The sequence below is a fragment of the Lacerta agilis genome, chromosome 9, assembly GCF_009819535.1.
Source record: "Lacerta agilis isolate rLacAgi1 chromosome 9, rLacAgi1.pri, whole genome shotgun sequence".
Taxonomy (NCBI): domain Eukaryota; kingdom Metazoa; phylum Chordata; class Lepidosauria; order Squamata; family Lacertidae; genus Lacerta; species Lacerta agilis.
The window spans coordinates 38,022,188-38,042,547 of NC_046320.1; the positions used below are offsets into that span (position 1 = coordinate 38,022,188).

Here is a 20,360-nt window from a genome sequence, read left to right on the forward strand (position 1 = left end):
CACTGGGTGCAGCTAAATATCACCTCAGAGCCTGCTCCAGCTGAACTATCCTTTCCCCTTCCTAGGGCCATTCTGCCACCAACTACCTTGTCAGAAACATGCCAATTATATTCCATTCATTGGTAGGTTTTAAAAAGTTAGATTATAATATTACTTGTAAACTGCATTGGAAGGATTTGTATCCTGAAAGGCATGCTTTCTAGATAACTGTAATGAATAGTGTCATGGCACAAAACTGTCAGATGCTTATTGTAAGATTTGCAAGTATGAGCTTGCCTTGGCGCAGAATTTGTGCTTAACAAGAAATCAAGGTTTTTCCACCGGGTTGCACACATTCCTGACTACCGTGGTTGGCATTTCACCCATACAGGCTATTTCCACATGTAAATTTACATTCAAATTTTGAAATTGACTATTACTTAGCATTGAGGCAAAAAATAAAAAAGCAAGAGCCAAAGTGATCAAGGCAATTAAAAACTGGTAATATGACAATCTAACAGATGGTGATCAAAGGCCAGTGTTGCCATTAAGAGATCATGCTAATTCTCCTCAGACACCAGAGTGACGACTTCTCAAGAAGCATTTATTAAAACTCTTAATATTTTTCCTATTTCTTATTCCTACAAGATGTTCACGATTCAGTCAAAACAGAAAAGGTTTTTCTTTATTATTGTTAATGGTTTTCAGAAAAGAGCAGGCTTGGAAACACAAAGAAGTTCATCGCTCAAGGGCTTCGTTCTGCGTAACTTGCATAAACGTGTGATATTTAAGAGTTGCCAAATTAGTATTTTTAAAAAGTATTTGCATAAAGTTACTCACATTGTGGGAGTGTTGATTTGAAAATTAAAAATGCAGGCCAGACTTCAGGAAATTTTTACTTACTGTGTTAATAAACTTTTGTTTATGCCTAGAGGTGCTGTTAAATTGCCAACCAGACATTAATATACAGTCCACAAGGGATCCTGTATAGAAAATGTGATTATTGCTGTAGGATTCACATAGAACTTGTAATGTGCTTGGATATCTACTGGACAGGAAGCAAGAATAAATTTATATTGAAATGCAATCTAAAAGTTTTTTTTTATTATGCCTGTTTTTTAAAAGTCCAAAGATGGAACTAACTTTTTTTTTCAGGTATTATTGAACACATTTTGAGACACACACGTTCTTAAAAAAAAAAAAAAAGTTGCTATGCAATTTAAAAAAAAAGTTTCCTGAGGAGAGATGTTTTGAAGAGGTGCGGAGAGGCCCAGGTCACTTCCAGGCACCTTTAAGGCTCTTAGCTATAATAATAATATTTTTAAAAGACAACATCATAAAAAACCAAATACTAGTAGTTTGTTTATATAATCAGCTGATCTGATAGGGCACATCCATCATGGTTCATCTAATATTGTGCAATCAGAACCTTTGCATTTTTAGTAATACAGTGGTACCTCTAGTTGCAGACACGATCCATTCTGGGGTGCCATTCGCACCCTGAAAAGTCCACAACTAGAGTGGCGCTTCTGCACAAGCGTGGAGTGCAATAGAGCACTTCTGCGCATGTGCGAAGCGCGCAGCGAAACCCAGAAGTATACACTTCCAGGTTTGCTGTTTGCAACCCAAAAAGCCGCAACGTGAAGCAAACGCAACAAGAGGTATGACTGTATTTATGGAAAACATTTAACTCTTTAATATGACAAAATCTATATCAATTAATAACAACAAAATAATTTTACCCACTTATTTGATTTGTTCAAACTTGTAGCACTGAGGCAAGAATGTGTGCCTCATTTTGGTCCGATGAGCAAGCTGCGAAACTTATCAAATGCCAAAAAATAAACCAAGTGTCTAAATTTGGGGCCCAGTTTGTGGTTGAGGTCCCAGGCCAAATGGTCCTTCTGCTCTGCCCTGCTTGTGAATGATCCTGTTTGAAACTCGATCGAAGATCGAAGTTATATTCATTTTAAAAACAGTTTTGCGGATTTTAGCTTTTTTCAACTATAATTGTATTGGAGAGTTAAAAGAAGATGGAGGAGGAGGAGGAGGAGAATTTGGATTTGATATCCCGCTTTATCACTACCCGAAGGAGTCTCAAAGCGGCTAACATTCTCCTTTCCCTTCCTCCCCCCACAACAAACACTCTGTGAGGGGAGTGGGGCTGAGAGACTTCAAAGAAGTGTGACTAGCCCAAGGTCACCCAGCAGCTGCATGTGGAGGAGTGGAGACGCGAACCCGGTTCACAAGATTACGAGTCTACCGCTCTTAACCACTACACCACACTGGCTCTCTCTCTTTAAGCCTCAGTGGCCCACTAATCTTTCTAAATAAGCAAAAGATGGTTGTGTACTCGGAGAAGGAAGCCTTTCTGATGGCTTGAATTATAATACCTGGAAGCATTTTTTTATCATCTTAGCAGTAGTATGATATGAGGGGAAGGCCACAGTATTCTAACAGAACTGAGTTCAAACTGATGGCTGCATCCCTCAATCAAATTATTTGTTTCTGTTTCTTGTAATTTGAGGCACTGGTTTTAACCGAAATATGGTTTGTTCTCATATTGCTAAACTCCTACATTATGTAAATAGCTTGGATGTCCCTTCTGCAATGGCCACTTGGGCAATTTTGGTAGGACTGCAACTCTACAAAGCATCACAAGAAGTACTGTGTTTCTTTCACATCTGTAAAGGACAAAACTGTGGGGGACGGATTAGGAGAGCTATTTTTCCAAGTCTGCTTCTGGGAATGATGCTAGGTCACAACGTAGCATTGTTCCCATTGGGGCCTTTTGAAAGCACTGGGACTGGCTGCACACTGAGGAGTGGTGGCTGGAGACTGATAAGTGGGCACAGGGAGAAGAGGGGTTGGAGGCTAACTGGGAAGAAGAAGGGATCAGTGAACTGGGAGAACCTGTAACAGCCAGGAGGCAAGAGACAGAGGCAGGAGAAGCTGCAGGACTGGAGAGGGGTGAACAGGTGCAGGAAGAGGGAGGGATGATGGGTCAGGCTGGTGGAGGGTCAAGGGGCTTCCATACCTCCTGCTGCTGCCCCCACCTCTCCTGCTCCATTGTCTCCTTGGACCAGAACATTGAAGAGTGAGGAGCAGAAGCAGGTTACATGCAGGCAGAGTCTGTGCCTGCTTGCATGCAGCTCAGATAGGGGAGATACATAAGCTGAGGTCTGGACAGTGGCTGGGTCTCTCTGTTGTGGTAGCTGCTGCCTCATCAGGTGCATATCTAGGAGTAGCTGAGATATGTAGGACTGATGGACTTGCCTTTTCCTAACTTGGGAGTGTACTTTAGGCAATAAAGAGTTAATTCCTTACTCTGTACATTCCCTGCCTGACAAAAGACAGCTGCTCAGGAAGATCCACCTCCATTGTGATTTTTTTTGGGGGGGGGAAGTACAGGCAAACCCCTCAGCACCCATTGCTTGGAATTTTCCCCTGAAAATTGTAAACTTTGTCCCCAAATCACCGGATTTTTCCAAACTTCTCATCAAAAGAATACCCCTTCAAAAATGGGTAAGGAGAGGGAATATTTGGCCCAGCTTTAAAAATTTATATACCATTTCCACATTAAAACACCAGACTGGAGTGGGCCCTTAAAGCAACAAAACCATTTCCATAAGACTTTGCATTCTAGAATCTTCTCTCTCATTTGGGGAAGGATATTTTAATTCTCATGTTATATTTGCATGTAAGTCTCAAACATGGGAGTGACTCCCAAGGGTCTGCATATGTCATTCGTTGAAATTCAATGTGAGAAATGTCACTCAGTTGGGATTTGCTTTTACATCTGATCTGTTCTGGAAAAAAATTCTTCATCGTTCCTAGGAGGAAAGCTCAGAAACACTCCCAGATGCCTTCAAAGCTCAATTATATACCACTATCTGTATGTAGGGATAACAAGAAAAACAGGATAGTTCACATTCTGACAACAACCTCCTGCTGTGCCCTTTTTTAAGTGCTCTAGGTGGTGTGTATGTGGCACTAACACCACAAACTGACATATCAGACAGGTGAAAGGATGTACATATTTACAATAAAGGTAATCACCACAGAGAGTTCTGTGGCACCTTAAAGACTATATTTCTGCATTTCAGGGAGTTGGACTAGATGACCCTTGGGGTCCCTTCCAACTCTACAGTTCAGTGATTCTATGGACTACTTCATCCACTTAATCTGATACACTGTGTTTTCGGAGTTATATCTACATGCGGCTGTGGGAGCATTGTAAGAAGTATGGGATCTAGATTTCTGAGCTAACATAACTATACGAAATTCACAGCAGCCATTCTGTTGTTGTTGTTGTTCAGTCGTTCAGTTGTGTCCGACTCTTCGTGACCCCATGGACCAGAGCACGCCAGCCACCCCTATCCTCCACTGCCTCCCGCAGTTTGGCCAAACTCATGCCAGTCGCTTCGAGAACACTGTCCAACCATCTCATCCTCTGTTGTCCCCTTCTCCTTGCACCCTCCATCTTTCCCAACATCAGGGTCTTTTCCAGGGAGTCTTCTCTTAGGACCCCTGACAGTTAAGTCCAGCCACAAATGACTCTGGGGTTGCGGCGCTCATCTCGCTTTACTGGCCGAGGGAGCCGACGTTTGTCTGCAGACAGTTTTCCCGGGTCATGTGGCCAGCATGACTAAGCCGCTTCTGGCAAAACCAGAGCAGCGCACAGAAACACCATTTACCATTTATCTTCCCACCAGAGCGGTACCTACTTGCACTTTGACATGTTTTCGAACTGCTAGGTTGGCAGGAGCTGGGACCGAACAATGGGAGCTCACCCCGTCACAGGGATTTGAACCGCCGACCTTCTGATCGGCAAGCCCAAGGCTCAGTGGAATGACCCCCTGGACAGTTAGGCCCAGTCAAAGGCTTTCATGACATGTAAATCGTTTGTGTTTTTGGTGATTAAGCAGCATATAAATCCTACTAAATATATATTTTAAAAATTCTTTTTTTGCACTGTCCATCAGTCTCTGACTTTCACAACCAACGCTTCCCCAACTCCAGCAGTCAGTCCCATCTCACCCACCTCCACTGTTAATAATTCTTCCACTAGCTCAGGCATCCCCAACCTTCGGCCCTCCAGATGTTTTGGACTACAATTCCCATCATCCCTGACCACTGGTCCTGTTAGCTAGGGATCATGGGAGTTGTAGGCCAAAACATCTGGAGGGCAGCAGGTTGGGGGTGCTTGCACTAGCTCTTCTGACACACCTAAATACACACTTACCTGGGAATTCAGTGGGGCTTACTCAGTTCTGAGGATCACACTTCTCCCCCTCTATTCAATTCATGGTAACAAAAGGGTGTGGCAGATGAAGTGAACTCTCCTCCAGGAAATCAATCTGTTAGATTTTCAGGTACCACAAGGCTATTTGCTGTTTTTTTGTTGCAAAAGATTAAGATCTGGAAACAGTTGAAAAAGAAGGTTGCTTCTCTTCGCTGTATACCTCCAGGCTACTCAAGCTGTAGATGCGGAACTCTATTTCAGACTAACATCTGTGAACTAACTGCAGGGTGACTGAGGCTGTAATCCTAAATACACTTACTAGGGAATAATCCCCATTGAACACCGTGGGACTTCTTCCAAATGCAAATATAAAACAAATGAAAGACAAAAAGTCACAAAACCATAAAACTGATATAAAAAGAGTCAGCAGGATTAAAGTATTTTAAAAGTGAGAGATTTTACTTTCTTGGGCTCCATGATCACTGCAGATGGTGACAGCAGTCATGAAATTAAAAGACGCCTGCTTCTTGGGAGGAAAGCAATGACAAACCTAGACAGCATCTTAAAAAGCAGAGACATCACCTTGCCGACAAAGGTCCGTATAGTTAAAGCTATGGTTTTCCCAGTAGTAATGTACGGAAGTGAGAGCTGGACCATAAAGAAGACTGATCGCTGAAGAATTGATGCTTTTGAATTATGGTGCTGGAGGAGACTCTTGAGAGTCCCATGGACTGCAAAAAGATCAAACTTATCCATCCTTAAAGAAATCAGCCCTGAGTGCTCACTGGAAGGACAGATCCTGAAGCTGAGGCTCCAGTACTTTTGGCCACCTCATGAGAAGACTCCCTAGAAAAGACCCTGATGTTGGGAAAGATGGAGGGCACAAGAAGGGGATGACAGAGGATGAGATGGTTGGACAGTGTTCCCGAAGCGACTAGCATGAGTTTGGCCAAACTGCGGGAGGCAGTGAAACATAGGCGTGCCTGGCGTGCTCTGGTCCATGGGGTCACGAAGAGTCGGACATGACTGAATGATTGAACAACAACAACAACAACCTCAGGATTTGTTTTTAAAAGGGTCTGTGATGGGCATCAAAATGTCAACAACAGAGATGTCAGAGAGCATTCCACAGCTGTGGTGCCACCCCTGAGATGGCCCGGTATCTACCTACACCTCTTCAAATGGTGAGACACCCATAGGAGTTCTCTGAAGATCTTAATGCATTGGTAGATATAGTGGCAGACCTTCAAGTATGCCCACATTCCTGCTGTTACATTTCCCTAATATAGCATAGATTTTGACTTTAGGCAAGTGTGAACACTATAGCAATTCTTTTCAGTGGCTGGGGGAAAAAACTGAACTTATGCCATTAAGTGCTTGAGAGAAATAAAAATGGGTTGTAACCTGTCTCCCATACATTTCTAGATTTCTTCCTCAACTTCTCTATCCATAATTAATATCTCTCTTTATCTTGTTCCTTTTGACTATCTTTGTTCTTTCCAAGTTAAATTATTTACCACACCTCTTCTTTTCATTTAAGCTCTCTTTATCTTGTGAGCTGCTTTCCTTTATTCTGAAATCTCTGCTGTCTAAACGCATAATCAGTTGACATCCACTGCCATATGGCTTAAAAACCTCGGTGGGTTCGTGAAAATCATTTAACTGTGTATTTATTTGATCATAAGGTAGGTCATGTGGATAAGGAGCCAGGATACTTCAGAGAGATGTGAATTAAAAGGTCAAGGACTTCAGATCACCACTGAAGGAAACCTTTACACATCACTCCTGCCAGCCACAGTGGACTTTCATTAGGCCTATCAACAGATATATTTTAGCAGAATAACAAGTTTAAACCAATTAGCTAATGAAACCAGGATTTTTAATAATGTTCAATAAATTTTGTTTGTACCAAGGAAAAGTAGCAGAGATAGTTACAACACAGAAGTTAACACTAAAATGCTAACACAGCCTTTCCCAACTCCCTTCTTGTTGTACTCAAACCTTGTTCATATGGCCACTTCTCCACCCTAGTGTCACCCTTCCATCACACTTCTCAAACCTCTGCTATTGTTTAAAACCGGTCTTTCCCCACTTTGTTTTTCTCTATTCCTGCCTTCTCTTTTGCTCCATGCCCCACCTTGACCATGCAAATCAGGACTGTGATGGGACACTATAAATTCTCCAATGGGAGCTGCACTCTTGTTTTCATGCAAATCCAGGATTATAACGCGGCGCTACATATCATGCAACAGGGGCTGTGTGATGACCGCCTTGCATTTTTGTTATACAGTATACAGGAAGATACACAGAGAGAGAGTGTGTGGTTAAACAAGTGCAACTTGGGCAATATAGAGAATGTGGCACGGATACAATCATGGTTTATTGCATCTTTTGAAGGGAACACAATAAATAAATAAAATATGAAGTACAGTACTGGTACTTGGAAGATCAGAGTTTACACAGTGCTATCAGTATCTATGGGGCCTTACAGAGCTTCATTGGCAAAAATGGAAAGGTCTCCCCCCCCGGGGGGGGGGCTTACAATGTAAAAAAGACAATGTGAGAAACAACAGGAGTCGGGGAGCTTAGGGCAAGAGACACAAAGGACCAGGGATGAATGTGAGAAAATGCACTACCTAAAATTTGATTATGTTTGAAAATGGAGATTAAGAAATTAAGCCAGAGGCTTTACAGAAACAGATACTGAGGAAGGATCTGAAGGACAATGAAGAAATAGCAACACATACATGTTCTAAGAGAGTATTTTATGATATGGTTTATTAGCAGAGATTTATTTAACATTGAAATAATCCCACTGACTTTCAGGTAAAGTACAGAAGAGGATCATATATATTTTCCTAAGTCTGGGGGCAATCTTATTCAGCAGGAACTCATACATAATGAAACAGAATAAATCACAAGAGATTAAGTTGTCTTTAGTTTATAATAGGTGTGCCCTTTCCCCAAGGAATGGCAGATGTTTCAGAATCCAGTCAGGTCAAGGCTTTCAGTAGCAGAGCATTGTATTTGCCACTAATGGTTTTATAGAATTATTAAATTAGTCATTATCCTAAAGCTAATTCTTTTCTGATTCTGGCTGTATACCACTTTTGATGGTTTGAAAAATAGCTATATGAAAAGCAGTCTTTTTCTTTTCTTTTTTAAGAGACTTGTGTAGCCTGCCTGTTATCCCCCTCTCCTGCAACTGTGATGACTTAGCAGGGCAGACCTGTCTAGTCTCAGAGAAGTGCTGATCTGTGAGGAGGAAAGAGCAACTGAGAACTCAAGTCACTAGTTCAAAGAGCACAGCATTCTCTTCTAGTCATAGAAGGCTGGTAAACTCTAAGGCTAGGAGATAAATTGAATGAGTGCCCCCAAGCCATGCATGGGCAGGAGCAGTTAGTGGATGCTCACCCAAGAAACACTGCTACTTATCTGAAGCAGGTGAATGACAAAATATAGGACTGTATAAAACGCAGATAACATAATTTGGAGCACCAAAAATAGTAAGAAATGTATATCTTCCCTGAGGCGAGCAACCAGAATCCTTTGCTTCTACTGTTTGGTCAGGCAGTTAAGCTGTTTTAAGTTTTGATGGTTGCTGCCTTTAAGCTGCCACTCTATTACCCAGTCACTTACTTGCATGTAAGCCCCACTCAATGGGATTTATTTCTGAGTAGACATGCATAGGCTTGCACTGCTGTCTACACTTTTATTTCCTGTCTCTCACTCTTCAATACAGGGGTGCCAACCTGAACAAAATATTGGGTAGGAGGCTAGGTAAGCCACACCCCACACAATTGATCCCATGACGTGGCACACACACAGCAACTGAATGGCAATGCTCATCAAGTTTGGGGGGGTCCAGCCCCCTCAAATATTTTATTGTGGGGGCCGAAGGGACTTTGGCCCCTAGGAGCTGGCTCCCATGCTCCAGTATAATTGCTGTTTTCCTTCTTGATGCATTGCTCCTTGTTGCTTATATATTGCTTGGTATATGCATTATGTGAGCTCCTGAAAGGACAGGCTCTAAGAACTGGCGGTGCTTTCTGCTCAATGGGAGCAGCAAGAATTAGCAAGGTAGGAAGTTACTTTATACTAAGTCAGACCAACTGTCCACATAGCCAGTACTGTCTATAATGGCTGGAAGCAGCTCTTCAAGGTTTCAGACAGGAAGTCTCTCTCAACCATAGCTTTAAATGCAGCGCAAAACAAAACTATAGAAAGACATTCATTTTGAATTGTTTTTAAACATAAGGCAAGAGGCCTTTTGACCCAGCTAGAAAAATCTGTTGGAGCAAAAATGACTTCACGTTTCCAGAAAGTTAGTGGGCACCTATTGCATCTCAACAGGAATGCCACTGCACAAAACAGAAGCAGCCACACTAAAAGTCTTACTCTATGTTATGGGGAGAGCTTCTGATACTTTGGGGACTCTTAGGGAGAAACTCTGTTGCAGAAGGCATTGATCTACTGGGAATATAAGAGAAAAGGCAGTCCCCCAAGGAAATAGGACCTGGGATGCATTGGGCCTTATTTATTAGTACCGAAACCTTGAATTTTGCCCGGCAGCAGATTTGACAGCCAGTGCAAATTCCACAGACTAGGTGTTATATGCTGGTGTTAGTTTGCCTCACAAGCAACCTAGCCACTGCATTCTGTGCAAGCTCAAGGGTAGCCCCACACTGAGTAAATCACAGTCATTCAGTTGTGAGGTCATCAATGCATGGAAAACTGTGGTCAAGCTATCTCAATCTAGGAATGGCCTCAGCTCTCTTACTAGTTGAACCTAGTTAAGTGTACCCCTAGCCACTGAGATCACCTGGATCTAGATTTGTCCCCTAGAAGTATTTTTCTCTCTTAATGCAAATACACTTGAAAGCACATCAACTTTGGCCCTATGGTGCCTAAATTATCCTTTTTTCCCAACAGGGTTTACGAGCAGTGTCTGAAGTCCCACTCAGTGGGCTGCAGGTAAGGCGACTGCCTCAGATGGCAGTATCCACAGATGGCGGGATCCACATTGTTGAGTCGGAAAGGGTCCACCTAGTCCAACCCCCTGCAGTGCAGGAATCTCAACACACACGTCCCCCACCCCCCATTTGAGGGGGCCGCATTGCTTGCTGTTTAACAGCAAGGTGTTATTTTTCAACGTTTATCTGCAGCCATTTCAAGACCGTTCCTCAGTAAAGCTTCCAAAGGCATTCTTGTGGTGGGGAGCAGATGCGCTTCTACGCCGCAAGGGGTCCACACTGGGGATTCCGTTTGCACCAACGCTAGCAGCCCGTCCAGATAAGCCAACACTTTCCCACGTCCTTAGAACTTTCATAGCTGAAGCGGCGACCTGGCTTTAAAATATGGCAACCCTCAATAGCAGCGCGCTTTGCACCTTCAGGTGCCCGCGACGCAGGCCCCGCCCCGCACAACCGGCCAGCCAATCCTGCCTCTCTCTTCGCCACGAGCCCAACACCCGGGAAACGCGTCCCACTCCAGGAAACTGAAAGCCCCTCCCCGCCCTCCCTACGTCAAGCGCGTCGCGTCGGCGAACGGGCGTAAAGTCTCGAAGAAGCGCGCAGCCCCGCACCAACCGCCGCTCGCGAGGTTACCGTTGCCTTTCCCCCTCCCCCAGACCCCCACCCCTCCACGAGCAGACGCGGGGCCTCGCTGTGTCCCGCGCGCCGCTGGCGGGCGAAGGGGCTGCTGGGTGTTTCTCGCGCGCGCGCCCTCCCCGCTGTGGGGGAAATAGGGCGCGGGCCTTTTTCTCCCGTCTGACGTGCGGCAGGGGAGCTCTTTCGCGCAACATGCCGGCGACACGGTGGCTGCTGCTGCTGAAGAGCTTCCCCGCAGGGTGCGGGGCGTTTCTCGGAAGCCGTCCTCTCTCTGCCTTCTCCCAGCCTCAGCCGCCGCACCTCGTCGCTTGCCGGCTTCCAGAGATGATGTGCGGGTCTATTAGCAGGCGCGTGGTAGTGATGGCGGCTTTCAGGGAGACTTTTCCTGTCACTGGATACTGTTCCTACTACCGGCAGCGGCAGCGGGAGCAGCTTCTAAGTAGTCCCGCTGCTGCTTCCATGCTGCACAGCCCCTCTGCAGGAGGGGCCAAAGGGAAGTCTTGACCAACTCCCCGCCTTCCTCCTCTTCCTCCTCCCCTCCCATTCCTAGCTGCTTGTACCCGCGGGAATCTCGCGCCCACGCCGCCGCCACCATGGGCTTTTTGGACAGGCTGAGGAAAGACTGGTTCATTCTCGGAATAGTCCTGGTCATCACGGTGGCCAAGCTGGAGCCGGCCTTTGGGGTGAAAGGGGGTAAGTCTGACCGTGGGCATGCCGTTGCCTAATGAAATGCGTGTCAGCCCTGGATTCCGCCCCCCCTCACATGCCCAACTCGCTTGTTTGCAAACAAAGAGGAAACTGGGATTTTAAAATATATTTTAAAACGTCGGGTGTTAGGTATATGGGGTCCATTGCAAAATGTTGCGCTCTCCACACCGTAGCAGAACTGGAGTAAGCCCACGTCACGAATATCTGCACGCTGCTTGGGGTTTGCTATCCGATCCCATCTTTCTTTTGGCCGGTGCAGCCATTCTGAGGTTCAGTATAGCTTCTCTCACGCTCCAAAACTCTTCGGCAGAGGAGCTGTGTTGACACGTTGCACACTAGGAGAGAGCGAGACGACTCAACTTCCGCGTGGTGACACCCAGCAAGCAGGAGGGGCTGAGGCTGAGGCTGAGCTCTGGGGTGGGTTGAGCAAACTTAAGCCCCAGCAACAGAGCATTGAAGGAGATACGTGGACTCCATTAAAAAATAATGATGATGATGATAAATTTGATAACTGCAAGCACCAAGCAATTGCAAAAAAAGAGGACAGGGATTTAACTCCCTCACTCCCCAAATCGCCTTTATTGTTTCCCAGCCAGTGTGGAAACTTAAAAGTACATTGACTAGCTCGAAACTCTTGTTCTGCTATTAGGCTATGTAAATGAACATGGAGAGGGGGAAGTTATTCTCAGATTGGGAAATGATTGGGTTTGATGTAATCCTTGTATGCTCCCACCTTCAGAAATGTGTGTGTGCCTCAATAATTTTCACAGTAATAGTTGGTAAAACATAATCCGTAGGAGGTAGTTTTTCACAACCGTGAGGACTGAGTTAACAATGAACTTAAACAAATACACTTGTTATCAGGGAGCAACTTCCTTCCTTCCATGTACTATATCCATTTCACCTGGGAAAATTACTTCTGTTGAATCTGGGATAATTACTCCTCTTCTGGAGAGAATTACTTGGAATGCATGAATTATGTATAGCCATTCCCCCAGTGCATGAGTGAGCTTATAAAGCAGTTGTGTTAGTTTTGTTTTCTTCAAATTATGGGGAAGAGCAAACTTCATTACCATTGGGCCCTTTTAAAAGCAGATAAGTCCTGCACACCACCAAAAACTGTTGCGAATAAAGCACATAGACTGCCTGTGACTCAGTAATACTGTCTGTGTCTGTTGCACAAAGAAAGAAGCTTGAATATTAAGGCTCAGTTTGTGGATTTGCTAAATAGCCTTTGACATACCATAAATGTACAAGCTGTTCTTGTTCAAGTGTCAAAATGAAATATTGAGCACTGAGTCGAAAATATGAGTATGAACATATTCCTATTTTAAAATGTACTGGTGAGTACTTAATGCCATATCCTCTCAATTAGTGTGTGCCAGTGATGTGGGATGGAAATTTTTTAAAATGCTTTATTTTTATCTGCGTAAAATGTTATGTCTCAGGAGTTCATTAGAAAAAATGAATGGGTGCCCAATTGTAAATACAATTAAGGCAAACTTGGCAGTTTCAAAGTTTTCTTTACTAAATGCAAGTAAAATAAACTTGCTAAATTAGATCACTCCCTCGGGATGCAAACTGACATTTTTCTTATGCAGTTAGCTTAATTTCCATAGAATTCCCTCTCCCTATTTTGTCCCTAATGGAGTGGCAGGATGTAAGAAGTGGATGGAGCTCTGACAAAGCTACACTTGCTGAAATATCTTCTACCCAGATTTCTGTTAAAATTGTAGGATACCTGTTTTCTCTTTTTCATCTGGTCACCTATCCTGCTTCCAGGTAAGCATGCATAGGACACTGCTGTCATGTTTTGAAAATAGCAGGAAATGAAAAAGGCTTTGAAATTGATGCAAGGCAAATGGCTCTTTTAGCTAAACTTATATAAAATGTATAACTTGCTTGGCCTGCAGATTCAACAACTTGCTTTAGCTTTTTTGTTCTATTTATCTTCTAATTTTGTGTCCAATTTTTTGATATCCCAGAAAATATTTATTGCCTCATAGCACATGGCTTTGTAGGAAGGGCTGCTAACTTTTGTGTAGAGCTTAAAAAAATATATATTTTAAATAATGCTTGGTATGAGTTTAATTCTGCAGATTTTGCTGTGGGAGTGCTCCAGTGTTTAAAGAGGAATATCTGTTAAAGTGCTAATTTTAAACTGGACAATGGGGCATTTTGTCACTACATATACCTTTCCTCTTCAGTGCATCTGAGCACATTTACTGATGTAATTCCCACTCAGTTCAGTGACTTTTTATCCAGACTTGGCTCCTGCAGTTGCATCTGTCATATATCACTGGTCTTCTGCCATCTGTAAGCTTGACAGCCTTTCAGTAGCCGGGCTAACTAGTCTTAGGCAGTTATTATTTGGAAGTTTTTGGCCAGCAATTGTTTACAAATGCATTGAGTATTGCATTTAATCACTCTTCATTTATTAAGAAACTTTTATGTCCAGGAGACCACTTCTTTCCCCATATCTGACTGCAGGTTAAGAGCACACTTTCCAATCTACCGGTAGTTTTCTGCCAGGTTGGCTTATACTGCCCAGTGGAAAGCTGGAACCTGGACATGAAGTTGTTGGGTTCTTAATCTTCAGTTCCATGACTTCATATATTTTGCATCTGAATTTAGAAATGTTGTAATTAACCCTGGGTTAGAAACCTGGCTTAATAATGGCTAGTAATCTGTTCTGTGGTAGGTAGCATGTTGTGTTTCATTGTTTTGGTAATGAAGAATTGCTTTTCTCCATTGAGAAAACACTGGTTCCCAGGAGGTTCTGATGCATTTTATGGAAGACATAGTGTTGATACCTCCTCATTTGCCTTTATGTCAGTTCAGTGAAATGTGAGGGTCTTTTGCCTGGTGTTCAGGATAGATAATAGAATCACAGAATTTTAGAGTTGGATGGGATCCCCGAAGGGTTATCTAGTCCAGCCCCTTGCAAAGCAGGAATCTCAACATGGAATACAAACTTTACAATTTAAAAAAGTCCACAAAAATAGTGTCAACAAAGGATTCATTCTGTTGCCCAGTTAGAGAAATTGACTGTGTAGATTGTCTGATTAAATATGAAACAATTGGCACATACATAAAAACAATAGTTTTAAACCAAGGCACATACTTCTTTTCTCGAGTTGATGTGCATGTGTAATGTATCTGAGAAAGGAGAATGCCTCTTCTAAGATAGTGTTTGCTACCTCCAATTTGTATAATTGTATTAATGATAAGCTTTTTAAAAAAGTGCTGGCCAGTTAATTGGGACTTTTAAATTTATTTCATTTAGCAAGATTTATATACCACTTCATAAATAAAAACAGTCTCTAAGCAGCTTACATAAAAAATAGTTCATGAAACAATTACGTAGTTAATGAAACACTTTTTAATTGATTTCTACAACTGATTGTACCAGCATTACAGCCCTGCTAAGGATGTTTTGAGGCATAGCATTTTGTGAGTGATTAGCACTGACTCAGAACACTAGCCATTTACCAGTAAGTGCACCAGTCATTCCATAATGCTCATCCCACGCCAGTTACTTCTAGTCCATATGGACCAGCAGGAGCAGTACAGCTGGAACAATTATCATGGTGTCAAAACAGTAGCTCTAAATTTTTACTTTCCCTGCAGTCTTTCCTTTTTCAGTTCTGCCAGTGCTGCTGGAAACAATAGAAAACTTCCTAAAACTAACTAATGGCTCTCCTAAGGGAACACCATCCACATACTTTAAGGAGGTGTGGGGAGGGAACATTCTTTGAATTTATTCATTGCATCAGCCAGAAGTGAACATCGATAGCTTTTCTGTTATTCCTGCTAACAGTATAACAAATGCACAGTATTTACTGTATTTTTGGTTGCCAAATATCTAAAGTTCTCTGGGTGACATATAGCATATAATAAAACCATGAAATACAAAACACAATTCTAAAAAGTAGCAGTAAAACAATTAATATAAAACTGAACTAAAATCATAGCCACAACTAAAATATTCCAGGTGTGAAACAAGGGTAAAAGGATTAGATTTAAAAGACCTGTGAGAATAAAAAGGTCTTTGCCTGGCACTGAAACATGCTGCTCATTTATTATGTGAGCCAGAAATCTGTCAAGGAACCACAAAGAGGTCTAGGTTATCTCATTTCTCCAAAACTAAAGAACAATTTATTGTTGTTGAGAAAATGCAGTTCTTTCTCCAGTTAGCCAAACTGCAATTAAAAGTACTGCCCATAATGCTGTTACACATATATGGTGAGGGCGTATTGGACAGTGCTTGCGACATCATTAATGGGCAATAATGGATATGCCCACTGTTTGCAGGCTCTAATGTGTTAAAACTGCTTGGAAATTAGTGTTGAAAAGCGCCTTATTACTTTCTCCTCCCACCTACTTTCTATTCCAGGTTGTGTACTCCATCTCTTGTGAACTATAGGGCACTACCACCATCTTTGTAGTGATTCCTGTTCCCCATTCATTATGTGTGAATTTGATATTGAATTGTTGACTTTGAATTTGGACTTGCAGGATTACTCTGCAAAGGTTACAATCAATAGGAGCTGGATTTCAACTGCTTGTCCAGATATGAACCTTTATTTTCCCCTATTGAAAATATACATTAGGACAGCACAGAATCTAACTTACAGTAATTTACAAGAAGTAATTATAAAAGCTAAGCCTTCCTTCATAGCTGGTTTTATAGGGTTTTTTTTAATGTTAAAGAAGGCCTTTGGTTTTATTCTTTAGATCACAAGTCTGCTAGATTTTTGTTTCTGCAATAGCCAAATCTTATTACTTCCTTGTCTCTTGTCACTCCTTTGTATATGAATCATAACCCTTCATATTTGAATGCATTTACTACACTCTGGTAGAGCTGGGCTGCTTCTGTGCTTCTGCTCTTGGCTATGGGAAGAGAAGTCATCAGTAAGCTTGGTTTTAACCTCATACAGTCTTCAGTGGGAACCACATAATCGTGTGTGTGGAGGGGCCTGTAAGTCTTATGTGGAAATCAATCTTAGCTGTCTTGCTTTATTTTTGTTTATTTTTTGTGTTTGTATTTTCAGGACCACTGAAACCAGAAATCACCATCACATACATAGCTGTTTCAGCTATATTCTTTAACAGTGGGCTCTCGTTGAAAACTGAGGTACTGCAAATGAATGTTAATCTTTCTCATTTTTTTGTTGATGGGAGCATCAGGCTGCTAATGGCATAGTACCAACAGCAGTCAATATGTGCTTGTAGTTTTAGGAGGGTATATGCATCCAGAGTGGGAGAAAAAGATGTAATGGATTACATCCCTGCACCCATAAACGACTGTCACAAGGTCCCTTATTGCTTCTGTATTAAACTTGATATTTTGCTATCAGTTTAACATGGAAATTATCTGTGTGGATTGTGTTGAGTCTACATCTGCAATCCTACAGTGGGTCATTTGCAAAGTATTTACTTGGAGTCATTTTATTGATTCAAATGGAACTTGGGTCCCCGAAAATTGTGATCAGGTGACTCTAATTTTGGTAACACAGGTGTTTCAAAGCTGATTCTGCTAATATGGACATGTGGCTAATAAATTGGCATTGAACCAGCATCAGCTGAACAGCCCATGTGATCTCTTGAAGTTAGGTATATTTCAGAGCAGTGACATCTTGTTTTTCCCACGCTCCTGATTATGCATTGCAGCATGACCTTGGTGTGTGGGCAGCTTTTGTAAACATGTGTTTAATATCACCACTTATCTCCAGCTGTTGTAAGTTTGTTCCTAATTTATTATTTCTCCATGTGTAATCTGAGGCTCAGAATTCAAGTCCTGCAGTATTCATGTGGTAAAGTAGGCTTGGAGCCACCTTACAGAACACTGGAAGGCTTTTTGATAAGTCATTTGGGGGGGTGGAATTAGAATAGCTTTAGATAACAGGGTTGTTTATTTAGGGTCATAGCTTGACGAATATTGAAAATATTGTTGCACTAGGACTAGTCATTTGTATACATGAATATATATGCTAGCTAGTCTTTTTTTGGGTGGAGGAGGGCTAACCTTTGGTGAAGTATTGCTACTATGTGAAGCTCTAAAGCAGCCTTCTCCAACCCTGGGTCGCCAGATGTTGTACTGTAATTCTCATCATACCTGACTGTTGGCCATGCTGGCTAGGGATAATGGGAGTTGGACCCAAAGTTTTAGAAGGCTGCTCTAAAGTATATTATTTGTTATTTAACATTGCAGGTACAGGTGTCACCTGTCCAGTTGTTATTATTTTTAATTTGAATGTGTATTTTACTGTTAATCTAGCTTATGCTTAGTTTAGACAATGGGTGATTAAAAATTTGCATGCGTCAGGACAGGTGAAACAAAGACCCTTTCTTACAGAATTGGAAAATAGGCTTTTTGAAGCAATATGTATCTGACATATATAATAATGATACCAACTTAAGCAATACAAAATAGAACTGACTTCAGCTGTTAAAACTGCAACCTCTTCTCTTGTTGCTTTGTAGGAGCTGACAAGTGCTTTGATGCATGTGAAATTGCATCTTTTTGTCCAGATCTTCACACTTGTATTCTTCCCAACAGCAATATGGCTATTTCTTCAGCTGTTATCTATCACACCTATAAATGAATGGCTTTTAAAAGGGTATGTTTTAACATCTAAAGGGTGAAATATTTATGGCTGCTTTTCCAGAAATGTGCTTTTAGTATCATTAGGGCTGATTCGCTCCCCCCCCCCCCCCCGTGTACGTGATTTTTCTGCATACGTTCATGCTTTGACACTTGCTGTAGGAAAAAAAATGTATGCAAAACATTACTCTTTCAAAATCTTGGTCTCATGTATCCAAAGACTTGGCAGCTAATTTTATACGTAGGGACTTACTCAGCAGATCATGCCTCTTCTTGACAAGCCTTCTGTATTGAATTTGCTAGTTTAGGTTTCAAGGACTAGGAGTAAAAATGGGGGGAAATTGGTGGTAGAATAGAAGCTTAACTGTTTGAGTATGTATGAAACAGAATATGCAGCTTCACCCTCCACAGCAGGGGTGAGGAACCTTTTTTCTATGATGGTCTGTTGACCCGTGGGAAATGTCAATCAGGGGTCACAGTTAATGGCAGGCACTGCCAGGGCCAAAAGCAAGTGGAGCCGGCAAGATTACATGGCGATCTCTCTTTTTAGCTATTAGCTTCCCAGCATCTTGAGTTTTTTCTCACTTTCTCAAATTCTGACTAAGAAAAGTCCTTTGCCATGATGGTAATGGTTTTTCAATGCAGTATGCCCCTCCCCCATTTTATCTGTAAATGCTTTCAGAGATCAAGAGCTATAGAAAATTGCAGTGCATGAATATGGCTGTCAATGTGAAGAAAAAATAACAAGCACCATATTGCAGCATATTCAGCTAAATTCTGTAATGAAAGCAGTTCAAGTAGTATCCTTTTCTAGAAGTACTTTTCTTTTTGCCTCTAAGGAATATAGCTGATTTATTTATTTATTTAGCCAGTATGCTACTGTTCCATCTGTGTATTGCTCATGGCAGATAATAAAAAGAAAACCAGAATACAAACTGAAACATACACAGAATACACCATAAAAATCATACACCAATGACTGCACCAGTCATGTGTACAAGCAGTGGAAATGAAAAACGATTAAAGATCGTTTTGAGCCCAAAGAGGACTTCATTGAGTGTGGAAGAAGCCCCAAAGAAACCGGAGGCACAGCGGGGCTTTGTTAAGGCTGCTCAGGCTCCCTGCCTAGTAGCTGACATGTGCAGCCCCAGCTACTTTTCTGCATAGCCTTCAGCTGGCCCCAGAGCTTCAACTCTAGTTGAAGAGAGAGTTGTGTGGAGAGGGAACCTGAGATGAGGGAGCTGGACAGCAAGAAAAAAATTGATGTTTAGAAGCTTTTTAGAGGGTGTTCCCACTTAGGCAATTTTGGCTTACGCATGCAGGGGCTCAGAACATAACCCCCACACAAGTGGGGAGACACCTGTACAAATGTAAATGCTGGTGTGTAACTGTTCACAAAGATAAGACCCAAATACTTAGGAACAGGACAATTTTTATTTTACTATCCGAGAGTGAAGTGTTGAATTGCAGGTAAGCTGTTAGAAATTCAAGGCAAAACGGTTGCAAAGCAAAGGTGGTTTGAGAAATATTGTTTGTACATCTTCTCCTAGTAATATTATTTAGAAGGTTTTTTAAAGTGCAAAACTGTGTGCCATTCCCTCAACTTTAACTCCAGTATGTAGAAAATATTACAGCAAATGTCTGTGTTAAGGGCAATTACTTACATCTCACTCACAGGCTGTCAGTCACCATTGTATATTATTAGGATGCTAAATAATGTATAAGAACATTTTATTGTTTACTTCTGGTATAATAATGCTGCCTCCTTTTTATTTCTTGGTCTCATCTTTGCCACATAGGATATGTTTTGTTTAGCTCATACAATATATTGTCATGGTCGTCTTTAAGACTCTTGTCCTAACTAGGGTTCATTAATACCAAGAATGTGATCATAATGAACAGTGCTTTTCCATAAGGGAAGATCTTGTGATGCAATTCCTCTGTCCTTTCATTGTGTTCTGGTTATTATTTCTCTTCTGGCCATGTTATAGTGAGATTTACATGGGGTCATCAGCAGGGAGCTGGACCAGATAGCCTTTGAGATTCCTTTCAACTTTGATTATTTAGCACTTTAAGGTAGATCATGTTGCTGTTTTCTTTTTTGTGGGTAGAGGGCAAAGAGAGGATGGAACACATGAAACTGCCTTATACTAGGTCAGATTATTTGTCAATTTCATCCAGTATTGTCTACTCTTAACTTGGTGGCCTGTTG

At 42.0% G+C, this 20,360-nt stretch overlaps 1 protein-coding gene across 9 annotated transcripts in view; it reads left to right on the forward strand.

The window, feature by feature from the left end:
- Positions 1 to 11,104: 11,104 nt before the first annotated feature.
- Positions 11,105 to 20,360, forward strand: part of SLC10A7 (solute carrier family 10 member 7) — a 122,004-nt gene continuing 112,748 nt past the window's right edge. For 3 of the 9 annotated variants that reach the window (XR_004427401.1, XM_033161372.1, XM_033161373.1), the window contains exons 1-3: positions 11,381 to 11,526; positions 16,596 to 16,678; positions 18,028 to 18,164. Coding sequence is in view for 8 of the 9 variants with exons in the window: in XM_033161372.1 (XP_033017263.1) it covers positions 11,427 to 11,526; positions 16,596 to 16,678; positions 18,028 to 18,164 (320 nt within the window). In the remaining variant the exon portion in view is untranslated. Of the gene's footprint in view, positions 11,527 to 16,595; positions 16,679 to 18,027; positions 18,165 to 20,360 lie in introns of all 9 variants that reach the window. The other 6 variants (XM_033161380.1, XM_033161379.1, XM_033161378.1 and 3 more) reach the window with 5 other exon arrangements.